This window comes from Lissotriton helveticus, chromosome 3_1 (genome assembly GCF_964261635.1).
Source record: "Lissotriton helveticus chromosome 3_1, aLisHel1.1, whole genome shotgun sequence".
In the NCBI taxonomy this organism is placed as follows: domain Eukaryota; kingdom Metazoa; phylum Chordata; class Amphibia; order Caudata; family Salamandridae; genus Lissotriton; species Lissotriton helveticus.
Genome location: NC_136061.1, coordinates 1,110,813,320 through 1,110,829,899, shown reverse-complemented (window position 1 = coordinate 1,110,829,899; position 16,580 = coordinate 1,110,813,320). Strand labels below are relative to the sequence as shown.

General features: G+C 42.9%; 1 protein-coding gene across 1 annotated transcript in view; it reads right to left on the bottom strand.

The window, feature by feature from the left end:
- The window catches only part of CYTIP (cytohesin 1 interacting protein), a 168,470-nt gene extending 152,163 nt beyond the window's left edge, over window positions 1–16,307 (bottom strand). Inside the window, exon 1 of the mRNA XM_078681712.1 lies at window positions 16,049–16,307. Coding sequence (XP_078537838.1) covers window positions 16,049–16,219 — 171 coding nt within the window. The 5' untranslated portion in view covers window positions 16,220–16,307. The remainder of the gene's footprint in view (window positions 1–16,048) is intronic.
- Window positions 16,308–16,580: the final 273 nt, after the last annotated feature.

Genomic DNA, 16,580 nt, shown 5'->3' with positions numbered 1-16,580 from the left:
AGACTTTATGAACAGAGAAAAGGTACATTCTACCATCCCTTGGTTGTTCGATTGCACTTGCTGGCCGAACATCGTGTAGCCCCATACAATTAGGGCTGGTTTGTGTCAACACACACACAATCATAACTCGATGCACACATCAGCATCACACAGGGTTAAAATACGAGGGACCCGATTTGTTCGAGAGGTTCAATTCTAAAGGAGTTATTTAGAACAATCATTTAAAATCACCATACGACACACAAAAGTTTTTGATACATACTACTTTGGCACACGTATTATGCCCCATGAGCTGACAGATGGTAGGTGTTCCACACGGTAATCTGAAAGAGAAAACCGCGCCCTTAGCGTGAAAATACACAAACCGAAATAGTTTGTTTTTGATCATTAGCTTTTGTCTCGTAGATTTCTTGATCTTAACATTTTCCCGAAAAATGGCAGATTGATGACAACAACACACTTTAAGAACACTTCCAAGAACTGTCTTTTGATGTACCAAAGCTTTCATCCTAGACATCTGAGGGACAATCTACCCTACGGACAGTTCCTACGCCTCCGCAGGAATTGTACCGAAATTGCTAATTTTAAATCACAGTCCAACGATTTACGGAAGAAACTACAAACTAGAAACTACCCTCAGAGGATCATTGATAAAGCATACAAAAGAGCCAGGAACAACTGCAGAGAGAGTCTCCTTGAAGATAAAGCAAAAAAGTGGAAATGCAGAGACCCATATGTGTTACCACGTATAACACAAGTTCTGATCAAGTAACCAAGATCATCAACAAGAATTGGAAGATTCTTAACAGCGGAGGTCTTCAGATTCCGAAACCCATGTTTTCGCACAAAAGAGCACAGAGTGTGAGAGATATACTGGTACACACCAGACCTAAGGTAAATAAGGTTAATGCCCAAGGTAACTCCAGTTTTGTACAAGGACACTACCCATGTGGTGGATGCAAGGTATGTTGCCTTACCAAAAAGAGTAAGACACTAACTTTTAACAATGGGACAAAATGGGAGCAGAGAAGCTTCAGTAACTGCAACAGCTCTAATGTTGTATATCTAATCACCTGCCCCTGCAACCTTGAATACGTCAGCATGACGAGCAGGGCTGTAAAGACAAGAATAGGCGAGCACAAGAGCACAATTAAATGCAGGAAGTCAAGTACAAAATTAACCAACCACTTCCTAGAAAGTGGGCATAAACCTGAGGACATTTCCTGGACTGTGATAGAGCAGATTGACAATGAGAAACACCTACTGGAAAAAGAACAAAGGTGGGTTTTTCGTGTCCAATCTAATAAGCATGGGCTGAACGATGAAATACCTAGGGGCCAGCTGTAGATTGTGCATACCTATTCCCCGTTGACAGGTACTCCCTACTGGGCATTTTACTACTAACTTTGGCCACTGCATGATAGCCCCATTATAGGCAACACCTGCTTTGCAGATATATATCAAAGATAGCTCCTCTGTCTCGTTTAGGGATCACTGCTGCTCACCCAGCATGGGAAATGTAACCTCTCCTTGAGCGACATCATCAAGTTTATGAATACCATGCAATAACGAAATACTGCTGCATGTCCAAATAGTTAATGATCACAATATATAAGTTCGTAGCACGTGGGTATAAGCCTCTCTATCTTTCCACATTTTTACTCAGCCCCTGAAATAGTCCGCTGTATGCATTGACTTCACACGGGTGTCAGTAACCTCAGACACCGTCAGAATCATTACCCGATCAATTTCCAAAAACCAGACATAATTGAATGTTTAGTAATTGCAATAATAACCACGGAGTGATAGCAAATAAAAATAAATATTCTGAGGCATTTGATCTTTTTCAAGAGTAAACACGGAAGTAAGACTTCCGTTAGTACACCATCCGTCGTTCCACTCACGGCGGCCATCTTAGGTCAGCGTGCTAGTCGTGTCAGTACACACCAAACGTGACGACAGCGCGAAGCAGAGTTTATATGATTGCCGAACACAAAACCCTATTATTCTTCAGAGCGGCAGAACGGGTAGGAGTAAGGCATTGAACTTATGCGGATATTGTGAGTAATAGACTTCGACCATGAGTCTTTAAACACTTGGCCCACGAGACAAAAGCTAATGATCAAAAACGAACTATATCGGTTTGTGTATTTTCACGCTAAGGGCGCGGTTTTCTCTTGCAGATTACCGTGTGGAACACCTACCATCTGTCAGCTCATGGGGCATAATACGTGTGCCAAAGTAGTATGTATCAAAAACTTTTGTGTGTCGTATGGTGATTTTAAATGATTGTTCTAAATAACTCCTTTAGAATTGAACCTCTCGAACAAATCGGGTCCCTCGTATTTTAACCCTGTGTGATGCTGATGTGTGCATCGAGTTATGATTGTGTGTGTGTTGACACAAACCAGCCCTAATTGTATGGGGCTACACGATGTTCGGCCAGCAAGCGCAATCGAACAACCAAGGGATGGTAGAATGTACCTTTTCTCTGTTCATAAAGTCTTAAATATATTCTTTATCAGTCGGGCTAATATGGGCATATAGTGAGACCAGTGGCACTGCCAATAATTTGTGCTGAATGACAGATTATATATACAATTGTATAAATCTGGTGTTTTTCTCTCTCCCTTTTTCCCATTTCCTTTACAGAGACCGCATTTAGGTCCACTTTTTTGATAAATTTTATCTCACTTCCCTTGGGCCAGCTCATGCCCTGAAGCTAAAACTACCAGCTGATTTTTGCTGCTAGTTTTTAGGACTGTAGGCATATTACATTTAGAAACCAAGCATTTTCTAGTAGGGGCCATTAGAATGTCCTGATGAGTAAGCAGTAGGGGACTGCTTACGAAACATGTAGACCAGGTAGCTAGCTAATCGCTCTACCTCAAAACCCCCTTCTTAACGTTCCCAGCTAGGGAAGTGAATAAATCGTTTTTTTCCACTAGCCAGGGAATTTTTAGTCTTTTTAACACCCACACATTAATAGGTCCCTACACTTCACTGACATCACTCACCTTGCACTGTCACATAGCCTCTGTCACCTTCAAAGTGCTCCCGCGTAGTTCGTCTGGTCGTAGCACGCCCCGCCCCGTAGAGGGACGGGAAGACCCCCATGATGAAGCATGACACTAAAGGATTTTTTTAGTGTGTGAGGGGTATTTTAACAAGTACATTGTGCTCTCATCTTTACCATCCTAAGAGAGAGTTTATTATTCTCACCACCCACATGTAAAAATTAAAATAAAAATTTAAAACCACCACACATTGATAGAATCTCATTGTTTATACATATCGAATTGGAGGGTGATTCTGTCAAAACCTCTGTACTTCCTCTATTGTTTTGGAATTATTGGCAGCGTGCAGCTGCGGAAGTTGACTAAGAGCCGTTCCTCCACACCACTTTGTGATTCTGCATTTCACGGTATCCTACGCAGGGAAGATAGAGGGAACCCCGATTTCTTGGTAAAGAATGGCCGATCTAGGCCTCGCATTCACTGAGGACGAAATTTCTAATCTAATGGCCACTCTAGGGACTTTTGAAGGACTCAACTCCGGGTGCCCCTCCACAAAAAACAGTGACTGGGATGAACTGGAGGAACTAAGGAGAACTCAGATAAAAACTGCTATCCATGGGTTACTAATGTCTGAGTACTTGAAGGTCAATACTGCTCCATCAGGCCTTGTAGTTCGGAATGAACCATTTATATTTCTTGAAGATAAAACTTTCAAAATCGATTGGTCCCAAATCTCGTGAAGATGTACACGAGATTGGATCGTTCTTATCATCAAGACGGCAAGCAGACTGGCAACTGATTTAAAAGGGGAGATACAAGCAATAGAGATACGTCTCAAGAACTATGAATCTCCGGCCAATCTTAAGAAGTATCTTGACGAACTAAACAAGACATTAAATGATTTTGAACTAACTCTCAAAGAAAGTAAATATGAGAAACTTAAAAAAGACACCAGTAGGTGGACAAAGGAGAAGATCTACCCTTATATAAAAGACAATTATAAACCATCGAGTGACAATATTTCTAATGATGATTCATCAGATGCTGGATCCAACAGCTCTAATTCTAGTGGCAATAAAAGCCCCAGATACCAGGGCACACAAAGAAATTTCCGACGACCTAACCACCGTGGCATGCGGGGATGGAACAGCTACCCGCAGCCGATGATGTACCCCCAACAACAGTATGGCCCACCGCCTTTTCAACACCCAAATGGCCCCTTCCCACAATGGGGATACCAACAAGATTATGGCTATTTTGACCAATCGGCTTCTTTTTTAGGTGCACGCCTAGGACAAAACAAGGGGAGGAACCGGAGAGGCACCTCCGTACACTGGAACATCGAGGAGGAAGGAACCCCGAGAGTGTCAACCAGGAGCATGACAGGTGCGTCCAAGAATCAGAAATGAGTCTAGTGGTAAATCTTACCGGCACTGAGCTATCTGAATCGCAGAAAAGAGTACTAGAGAAAGGCTTAGGATATGTCCCCACTGCCAACATGGATAAATTCCACCTCTGCAAAGAAATTCAGCAATTTATAAGAAGGCTGAAACTCCAGATCTTCTTTAAAGATAAGAAGGATAATACCGAACAAGGAGATACGGGACTTAAGCCAAAATCTACCTTCACCCCTATGAACAACACACTCCCCATTGAACTCCTGACCTTCGAAAAAGCGGTTATGAAGGATCTTGAAGATCTCAACCCAATGCAGAAACGAGTCTTCCAAAACATCTCCAACGAAGAACGACAAGCACTTCGAGAATTGAGCAACAACAAAGAAGTGGTAATAAAACCAGCGGACAAGGGGGGAGCAACTGTGTTACTAAACAAAGAACAATACAATAAGGAGTGCACAAGATTACTACAAGATGAAAGAAACTATGAGGTCCTACGGACCGACCCTACCGAAAGAATAATAATCAAAATCAAAACGATGGTAGAGGAGGCATTGTCTCATAATTGGATCACCAAAAAAGAAGGGGAGTTTCTATGCCAAAAGAACCCGAGAACTCCTTACCTGTACATACTACCGAAGATCCACAAGAACTTAGAAACCCCCCCGGGAAGACCAATCGTATCGGGGATCGGGTCGGTTCTTGAACCAGTTTCTAGATTTGCGGATGCATTTCTAAGACCTATGATACAGAGGACATCGACCTACCTTAGAGACACCAAGGATGTGTTGAATCTACTCGAAGAAGTGCTATTTGATCCGAATACACAGTTGTTAATCAGCTGTGATGTAGAGAGTCTTTACACCAGTCTGCCACACAATGAAACCCTGGCAATAATCGAAGATGTTCTCTTCGCAGATGACTGGGAATATCAAACCCCACGAAATGTGGTTATGGAATGTTGCTCTTTGGCACTAAAGGAGAACGTTTTTGAACACAACGGTACCCTATACCTCCAAAAACATGGGACCAGCATGGGGAGCACATTTGCTCCAAGCATAGCTGGTCTCTATGTGCACCACCTTGAGGAAACTAGGATATTGAACTCTAGTAACCCATTCAGAAATAACATCATGACCTGGAAAAGGTACATCGATGATATCCTTATCATCTCGGATGGAGATGAAAAGACCGCCCAACAGTTCCTTACGTGGCTCAACTACCAAGACGAGTTCCTAAAATTTACCAGTGTCACCACCAATAACAATCTGGTATTTCTTGATCTAAACATTTTCCCGAAAAATGGCAGATTGATGACAACAACACACTTTAAGAACACTTCCAAGAACTGTCTTTTGATGTACCAAAGCTTTCATCCTAGACATCTGAGGGACAATCTACCCTACGGACAGTTCCTACGCCTCCGCAGGAATTGTACCGAAATTGCTAATTTTAAATCACAGTCCAACGATTTACGGAAGAAACTACAAACTAGAAACTACCCTCAGAGGATCATTGATAAAGCATACAAAAGAGCCAGGAACAACTGCAGAGAGAGTCTCCTTGAAGATAAAGCAAAAAAGTGGAAATGCAGAGACCCATATGTGTTACCACGTATAACACAAGTTCTGATCAAGTAACCAAGATCATCAACAAGAATTGGAAGATTCTTAACAGCGGAGGTCTTCAGATTCCGAAACCCATGTTTTCGCACAAAAGAGCACAGAGTGTGAGAGATATACTGGTACACACCAGACCTAAGGTAAATAAGGTTAATGCCCAAGGTAACTCCAGTTTTGTACAAGGACACTACCCATGTGGTGGATGCAAGGTATGTTGCCTTACCAAAAAGAGTAAGACACTAACTTTTAACAATGGGACAAAATGGGAGCAGAGAAGCTTCAGTAACTGCAACAGCTCTAATGTTGTATATCTAATCACCTGCCCCTGCAACCTTGAATACGTCGGCATGACGAGCAGGGCTGTAAAGACAAGAATAGGCGAGCACAAGAGCACAATTAAATGCAGGAAGTCAAGTACAAAATTAACCAACCACTTCCTAGAAAGTGGGCATAAACCTGAGGACATTTCCTGGACTGTGATAGAGCAGATTGACAATGAGAAACACCTACTGGAAAAAGAACAAAGGTGGGTTTTTCGTGTCCAATCTAATAAGCATGGGCTGAACGATGAAATACCTAGGGGCCAGCTGTAGATCGTGCATACCTATTCCCCGTTGACAGGTACTCCCTACTGGGCATTTTACTACTAACTTTGGCCACTGCATGATAGCCCCATTATAGGCAACACCTGCTTTGCAGATATATATCAAAGATAGCTCCTCTGTCTCGTTTAGGGATCACTGCTGCTCACCCAGCATGGGAAATGTAACCTCTCCTTGAGCGACATCATCAAGTTTATGAATACCATGCAATAACGAAATACTGCTGCATGTCCAAATAGTTAATGATCACAATATATAAGTTCGTAGCACGTGGGTATAAGCCTCTCTATCTTTCCACATTTTTACTCAGCCCCTGAAATAGTCCGCTGTATGCATTGACTTCACACGGGTGTCAGTAACCTCAGACACCGTCAGAATCATTACCCGATCAATTTCCAAAAACCAGACATAATTGAATGTTTAGTAATTGCAATAATAACCACAGAGTGATAGCAAATAAAAATAAATATTCTGAGGCATTTGATCTTTTTCAAGAGTAAACACGGAAGTAAGACTTCCGTTAGTACACCATCCGTCGTTCCACTCACGGCGGCCATCTTAGGTCAGCGTGCTAGTCGTGTCAGTACACACCAAACGTGACGACAGCGCGAAGCAGAGTTTATATGATTGCCGAACACAAGACCCTATTATTCTTCAGAGCGGAAGAACGGGTAGGAGTAAGGCATTGAACTTATGCGGATATTGTGAGTAATAGACTTCGACCATGAGTCTTTAAACACTTGGCCCACGAGACAAAAGCTAATGATCAAAAACGAACTATTTCGGTTTGTGTATTTTCACGCTAAGGGCGCGGTTTTCTCTTGCAAATTACCGTGTGGAACACCTACCATCTGTCAGCTCATGGGGCATAATACGTGTGCCAAAGTAGTATGTATCAAAAACTTTTGTGTGTCGTATGGTGATTTTAAATGATTGTTCTAAATAACTCCTTTAGAATTGAACCTCTCGAACAAATCGGGTCCCTCGTATTTTAACCCTGTGTGATGCTGATGTGTGCATCGAGTTATGATTGTGTGTGTGTTGACACAAACCAGCCCTAATTGTATGGGGCTACACGATGTTCGGCCAGCAAGCGCAATCGAACAACCAAGGGATGGTAGAATGTACCTTTTCTCTGTTCATAAAGTCTTAAATATATTCTTTATCAGTCGGGCTAATATGGGCATATAGTGAGACCAGTGGCACTGCCAATAATTTGTGCTGAATGACAGATTATATATACAATTGTATAAATCTGGTGTTTTTCTCTCTCCCTTTTTCCCATTTCCTTTACAGAGACCGCATTTAGGTCCACTTTTTTGATAAATTTTATCTCACTTCCCTTGGGCCAGCTCATGCCCTGAAGCTAAAACTACCAGCTGATTTTTGCTGCTAGTTTTTAGGACTGTAGGCATATTACATTTAGAAACCAAGCATTTTCTAGTAGGGGCCATTAGAATGTCCTGATGAGTAAGCAGTAGGGGACTGCTTACGAAACATGTAGACCAGGTAGCTAGCTAATCGCTCTACCTCAAAACCCCCTTCTTAACGTTCCCAGCTAGGGAAGTGAATAAATCGTTTTTTTCCACTAGCCAGGGAATTTTTAGTCTTTTTAACACCCACACATTAATAGGTCCCTACACTTCACTGACATCACTCACCTTGCACTGTCACATAGCCTCTGTCACCTTCAAAGTGCTCCCGCGTAGTTCGTCTGGTCGTAGCACACCCCGCCCCGTAGAGGGACGGGAAGACCCCCATGATGAAGCATGACACTAAAGGATTTTTTTAGTGTGTGAGGGGTATTTTAACAAGCACATTGTGCTCTCATCTTTACCATCCTAAGAGAGAGTTTATTATTCTCACCACCCACATGTAAAAATAAAAATAAAAATTTAAAACCACCACACATTGATAGAATCTCATTGTTTATACATATCGAATTGGAGGGTGATTCTGTCAAAACCTCTGTACTTCCTCTATTGTTTTGAAACCTGAGGAGATAACCTGGGCCTGAGTGATATGATTGTTTGAGCCATCTGTGCATAAAGTAACCAATGGTTAGATGGGAGCCCGAATTTTTGTTGCAATGTGTTAAAATCAGTAATCCTGATACAACATCCCCCAGACACTTAATTCCCTTCTCCCTCCAAAATCGACTATTAATATTATAGCCTAGGTGCACAAAAATGTTAGATTTCCATATATCAATATTGGCATGAATTTTTGGAATCTTTAGATGTTTCCCCACAGATTTCCAGGTTCCCCATACAGCCATCAAGATCTTGTATCTGGATCTTTTATAAAATCTCCTTTCAACCTCTCGCATCAGCAATCCTACTGCCTTTCTACCAACTAAAAGCTCGTAAATAGTGGGGATTGATCGAATATCAGGTGGAAATTCAGCTGTTCCATCATCCAATTTAAACAATATATTCATTTGAACTAGCAAACACGACCAATGATATAGCCTTATGTTGGGCATAGCTAGGCCACCTCTCATGAGTGGTAAAGACAGGTGTGCCAGTGACCTTCTAACTTTCCCATACTGCCAGACAAATCGGATAAATATTCCTTCGATCTTCCTAATTGTCCCCTCCTCCAACAGCAATGGTATAGATCGAAAGAGGTAGAGCAACTTAGGGAACATAGTCATTTTTACAACATTTACCCTGCCTATTAGTGACAAATGTAACATGTCAATCCTCCTTAGCTCCCTCTCAATTGACTCTAGCAGTGGATAGTAATTGTCCGAAATGATCTTGTTGACATTCGCATTTATTCTTACCCCTAGATATACAGCTGAGTCCACATATCTATGATCCAGTTTAACAATGTTATTTGTACAAATGATCTGTGTTTTTTCTTCATTTAATCAGTATCCTGACTGTACCCCGAAATCCTTGGCCAGTTGACTAATCTCAGCCAATGCTTGTTGTGGAGCAATTGTAATAATTGCCAAATCGTCGGCGTAAGCCAAGATTTTGGTTGTATAGCTATTGAGTTTAACCGGGATGATCTGCTCGGACATCAATATTTTTTGGATCAGGGGATCTATGTACAGTGAAAATAGTATCGGAGAACATGGACAGCCCTGTCGGGTACCTCTTTTGATTATTATTTTGTCAGAGCTTTGTCCCATGAACATGACCCTTGCGACCGGATCGCTATACATAGCCTTAATAGCCTTCAAGCTCTTGTTACCAAACCCCCTACCGACCAAAATCCCCCACAAACACTCCCATGCCACCCGATCAAATGCTTTCTCAGCATCTAGAAGGATCATGGCCATATCCTCGCCCCTGGCAGCACAGGCATCGAACAGAGCTATGGCTCATCTTATATGATCTGTGGTGTCACGGCCTGGCACGAACCCATGCTGCCAAGGGGAGACCAACTGACCAATGATCCTTCCCAGCCTTAACGCCCATATCTTAGAATATAGTTTCGTATCTGAATTGATGAGGGAGATCGGGCGATAGGAACCTGGATTATCTTTAGGTTTTCCTTTCTTATGAAAGACTACAATATTTGTCTCTTTCCATGTTTCTGGGATTAACCCTGAGCACACTACCCCTTTAAATAAATCTAGCAATATTGGTGCGATTTCTTCCTCTAAACACTTATATAACTCTAGTGGGATACTATCAGGTCCTGCAGCTTTACCAGCTGCCAGTTCCTGTAGTGCAGTTTTAACCTCCATCAAAGTCAGGTCAGACTCCAATATCTCCCTGCTATTTTCATCTAATTTAGGGCCTTCATCTTTTAAGTTTTGATTCGGTGCCATCCCATCTCCCTCTTGATCGTATAACTTCTGATAGAAGGCCTGAAAAACTTCCAGGATCTCCCCGGGTTCTGTGTAGTCAATCCCCATTACCTGTAGACATTGGATAGTATTTTTGGATCTCTCCTGCCTAATCCGCAGTGCTAACACTCTTCCTGCTTGTTCTCCTGTTTCGTAGCGACTTGCTCTCGAAGACTGATATTCTCTAGATTCCTTTTGTGTAACAAACCCCTGAAGATCCGCTTTAATAATATTGATTCTGTTTAAGCTTGCTTGCCCATTGGTCCGCTGACCTATATCTTTGATATGCTGTATTTCTGCTATACCCAAATTTCTGATCAGAGTTTCGACTCTCTCCCTATCCTCCTTCCTCAATCTGGCCAAATAACTAATTGTCTCCCCCCAATAGCAGCCTTAAATGTATCCCATACTGTGTTACGGGAGGCACTATACCTATTTATTTCGTAAAATTATTTTGTCCATTACCTTATGTGACTCACAAACCTCTCATCCGCAAGAAGCTTTCTTTCGAAAGACCAGCTCGTTTGTCGTCTTCCTACATTTTCTATCACAACTGTTAGGACCAGCGGATTATGATCAGAGATATATTTGGGCATTTTTGTTAAATTCGCTTTGCCCATCTTATCTGAGGAGAGAAAGAAATAATCCAATTTAGAGTATTTTTGGTGCGGGAAGGAGAAATAGGTGAAGCCCGAATCCGTGGGATGTTTCACATTCCATACATCCTCTAGTCCGTGTGATCTTAACAGAGAGGTAAGTGCTCTATGTACTTTTGGCTTAGATCCTATATACCTAGCAGCCTTATTCCATTCCAGCGAGATATTCATATCCCCGCAGAATACAATAGGAGTTGGCCAGTTTACCAATTCTTCTTCCAGAATGTCAAAGACTTCAGGCTCATCAAAGTTTGAGCCATAAACTGTACACAACGTATACCCCAGAGCCAGCTCTACTATTGCCCATCTTCCTGAGCTGTCTGCCTTTGCTCTCTTCGCCCCACCTAGATTTTGTTTGGCTAAAATGGCGACACCTCTAGCTGTCGAGGTTTGTGAAGAGGAAACCAACAACTCATAACCCCGGATATATAGAATATTCCTTTTAGCCCAGGGCAAGTGCGTCTCTTGCAAGCAAAGGATGTCCAAATTGTTGTGTCTTGCGAAGTGACTTACTCTCTGGCGTTTCCTCCAATCATTAAGCCCCGAAACATTGATGGAACAAATCTTAATATGTGCCATGATCTAAAATAAGTCTTTTCCGAAAATCTGGAAAACTAAGTCTTAACGCCTTAGCAAAAATTACTAATACTCTCTTACTGGTGCGAAAACTAGTCAAATATCGATACATCTCATTTTCAATTTTTCCCCTCCCTCCCCCTCCCTCCTTCCCCATCATTCTCCCTCCCACCCTCCCCCCCAAATCTCCCCCAGTCACACCCACTACCACCCACCACCCACATACCCACTCAGTTAAGGCGCTCAGACCTGGTCTGTGCACGTGATGAAAAGACGATTGGAGTGATGGAGAGAATTTTTTTTTTTAAACAATACATTTAGAAATCCTACCCTGAATTATAAACACCTGTTGCTCAAAGGATTATGCGCCTAAGGAAAGAGATCCCGGGCAGCCAAACCACAGTTTACATGATATGATACCTAGTCAAGTTGTCATGGGAGATATCAAGGTAGATAATATAATAACTAACTCTCTTGTCCTGTTAGTCCACAGTCTATTCAGATGTTATGACTATCCGGATAGTTTAACTTTATAGACGTCATGCTGCTGTCCCTTGAGAATCCAAATATTCCTTCGCCTTCACCTCGGACACAAAATACAGTGTTCTGCCAGCATTTATTATTTTTAATTGCGCTGGATTGATCAGATATGCCTGCATGTTTTTGGCCTGGAAGGGAGAAATCAGCTGCCTCAATCTCCACCTTCTCTCGACAGTTATATGGCAGAAGTCTGGCCTGACAAAAAATGAAATTTCTCCAACTATTTTCCTCGCGTCTGGCCTAGCTTTTTCCGAGATTGCTTGCCTTAACAGAAAATTGCCCAGATATATTAATATTGCTCTGGGCTTGTCCGTTTCCTTTGCATGGCGCTTTGGTTTAAACGGAGTACGATGCACACGCTGTATTTCCTCAGCCCAGTTCCAGCCAGGGAGGTCCACAAAGGCTTTCTAGAAAAGTTTAATGATGAAGGCTCTTATGTCCAGCCCTTCCACCCCCTCCTGTACCCCTAAGACCCGAAGATTATTCCGCCTTTGCCAGTTCTCCAAATCTTCCAGGTTCCATTGTATATCTGTTATCTGGGCACTTTGGGCATCTACTTTAGTAATGGCTGCTGTTGATTCCGCCTCCGTCGAGACCACTCTTTCCTCTAGATCTGTGACTTGGTCTCCAAGGTTAACACACACTTTGGACAGCTTTCTTATTGCCCCTTGCATTTTTCCAACCGCCGCTTGTGCCTTACGGCTGTCCTGACGGGTCTCCTCTCTATGAGCCAGGATCTCCTTATGTATCACCTCTAAGAGCGACATCTGTGCTGACTCTCCGAGTGGACTACCCAGTAATTGAGAATGGGAGTCCGAGGAATGGTCCCAGCTAAGCTCTTGAGACTTAACCCCAGCAGGAGGCCTGACTGAGGATATAGGGGGATCAGATGCAATTTCCGGATCACTTTCGGTATCCAGGTTACTTCCTCCCTGTACTGAGCTATCATCCTCTGACCATTCACCGCCTTCTGAGACAGGGAAGAAGCATTCGCTAGGGGGGTTGTCTTTATCCTTATCCTTATCTTTATCACTTGTTTTCTCCAGACCAGGATGCCCCCCTGAGTTCACAATTTCTGCAATAGTGTCCGCAGCATACACTTGGGCCATTATATCTTTCTGTTCCAGTGCCTCATCCAGATTACCAGCAGCACCCCCCTGTTCCTCCATAGACCCCTTCGTTGAGTCTTTATCCTTGTTGTTAGAAAGTGGCCCATTAATAATCTCTTTAGACCCCACAGAGACTAAAGGCTTTGCACTTATTTCAGAGGAAAGAGGGGGTACGACCCCCCCCGTCCTCCGCAATTCCTTTCACAAGCTCATGCTCTTGTTCTTTGTCAACAACTATCGGACTGTCTTTGAGGAGTTTGTCTTTGCCTATCTTGGCGAACATATCAATTATTGGGGTAGTTCCAGATTTTATTTTATTTAGCTGCTGTGGTTTCCTTACTGGCGGTGTCTGCTTTGCCTGTCGGCTGTCTCCATCCTCTACCTCCGCTGTGGCTTCCGCAGCTGCTGCTTTCCTCTTTGCGGCCGCCGCCGCTTTCGCTGCTGTGTTCTGTTTTGGTGCCATTACTCTCTTCTTGTTTTTTATCTTATTGACAGCAGAGATACTACTTTTCCCGCTGCCAACCGGGATCTCCTCTCTTAGTAATCTCCGTGGACAGCGAGTCTGTGCACCTCTCACTCCTGTGGGGACTTCACCTTTCCCCAGTATCGATGCGCGAGTCACCTGGCCTCCTTGAACCGTGCTGGCTCTCCCTCTGGCCGCTCTGGCCACTCGCGTAAGCTGCCGCAGCAGGCGTCCAATCGGCCCGCGGCAAGTATTGTGGAGAAACATTCACTGGTACTCCTCGAGCCCAGACCGACAAACAGCCCAGGCTCCTTTGACTCCTGCCCACTCGCTGACACGCTGACTCGCCGACTCGCCGCCCCCTGCTTCCTCCCACCGGACGGAGAGGAAATGAACAGGTACCGCGGCGGAAATGCAAACCGCTACAGCTTCGGAGAGACTGATTCCCACCGCGATGGAAACAAGCTGCGGGTAGGTCCCGGGCAGGACAGCGTTATCCCATTATTCCCTCGGATCTCCGAGTTTGTTTTAGTTTGTTTAGTTTGTTAGCCGTGATGCGTTAATGCGGCAACGGCAATGCGGTACAGTCTCCTTTTCGGCGCCTCAAACACTCGGGTTCACTTGCTCTGCTCCATCACTCCATCTCTCACGACCGTTCTACACGGTCGCCATCTTGCCCGCCCGAAAAATATCCTATGCTTAGCCGACTGAGTTGTCTGCTCCCTACAACTAACTATATAGGAGCAATTTCATTGGTTTTGTATGAGTAAAATGTCCAGCTAACTATAACACAAGGGTTGTTACTGGGCGCACAGCTATTTAGATTGGTTTTTTATTTGTAAGGTGCTCCAGAGTATCGCCTTCTGTCAGGAGGCGTGGGAAATGTGGGGGGTAGCACTCTCAATGTTGAGAAATGTCCTCCGGGCTCCTCAAATGTCCTTATAAGAAGGTTTCTTACAAAGTTAAATACAAAATACACTGGAAAGTTCAAACGGCAGTGATGCTCTGATTTTTAATCAAATTTTCTTCATGCATCTCGTTGTATTCACAAGTATACATTTCATGATGTCATCACGGTTTAATAAATGCACTCAAACTCTCTCAATGCATTTCGGCATTTAAATCATGCCTTCTTCTGGGGACATGTTCGTGAACATGCAAACAAGTTTCGACTCGCGGGTAAAAGCCCGGTCGAGAAGCTTTGTACCCGCGAGTCGAAACTTGTTTGCACGTTCACGAACATGTCCCCAGAAGAAGGCATGATTTAAATGCCGAAATGCATTGGGAGAGTTTGAGTGCATTTATTAAACCGTGATGACATCATGAAATGTATACTTGTGAATACAACGAGATGCATGAAGAAAATTTGATTAAAAATCAGAGCATCACTGCCGTTTGAACTTTCCAGTTTATTTTGTATTTAACTTTGTAAGAAACCTTCTTATAAGGACATTTGAGGAGCCCGGAGGACATTTCTCAACATTGAGATTGCTACCCCCCACAGCCAACTATAACACCACTAAAACTTATAGTTTTTTGAGTGAATTTCAAAGGTTTTTTAAAAACTAATTCCTAACTATATAACTCCTGAAACCTATGGCTTTTTCAGTGAATATATATATGTGTGTGTGTGTATATATATTTATTTAAGAAGTTTTGTATAGCGCTAGGTGTGTGTGTGTGTGTGTGTGTGTGTGTGTGTGTGTGTGTGTGTGTGTGTGTGTGTGTGTGTGTATATATATATATATATATATATATATATATATATATATATATATATATACCAATTCAGGCAAAAGCTGTTGTAACACTACGTATAGAATTAAATACCCAATGTGAATATACGCGAGCCAATGAATCAGACAGCCACGGAAGAGGGCTTTTAGTGTGTGCAGCTCTTCTAAGAAGCACCTTGTTAGGTTATGAATCACCATTTCCTATGCCTCTCAGCCAGCTATCAACCGAAAGCAAGTGTACCGCTGAAAAACAACTCATTGGCTTAAAAGGGAGTTAGAATTTCCAAGGGTTAAACATTTCAAATCCTTAAATCGAATGTCTGCTTAAAACGTGGCAATATAGAACTCCCACCAAATGTCATTTCAGAACAAAGCTGATGCTTTTCTTTTTTCTCAAGCTTTTATTTTCAGTTCTTAGATTGGTGATAATCATACTTCTATTATTTTTTTTAAAAATGTACTACTTACAAAAACAGATGCATCGGTTTGGGATTTCGCTTATCGTTTTAAGTAACCGACGCTCACCTTTTTGCGGCTTCGAGGCAAACTTCCTCCTGCGCGTTCCCCTGTAGGAATCTTTCTGTTATCGATGTCACTGTCACACGTCGGCTGATGTGAAGAATTAGAAGTCGCGACATCACAGCTGCCCGCACCTTTGTCACTGCTCGTCTTCCTAATAAGCCTCCTGGTAGACATTTTGGATGATTGCACTTCAGAAGACCCCTGCTAAGTAACCTTGCAAATAAGACAAACTTGCCTTCTCACTACCAAGCAATTAGACACTTCGACCTCAAAGGAGTCCACGTGACTTCTGTGGTTTTCCTGTGCAAGAACAATAATTGCTTCCTGCAGAGCATAAGTAGGTCTAAAACCTTATTTAAAACTGTAGATACGCCATCTATCAAACTGACAGTTAAAGAAATGTGGCTGTGGTTTTTCAGCACTAGAACCTGCCTCAATATTGAACAACATGGTTGCAACTATATATGCCCGCAAAATCGACTCCGTTTGGAAAGAACTGCTCTAGAACTAAAGTGACTTATACTGTCGGGCTGGC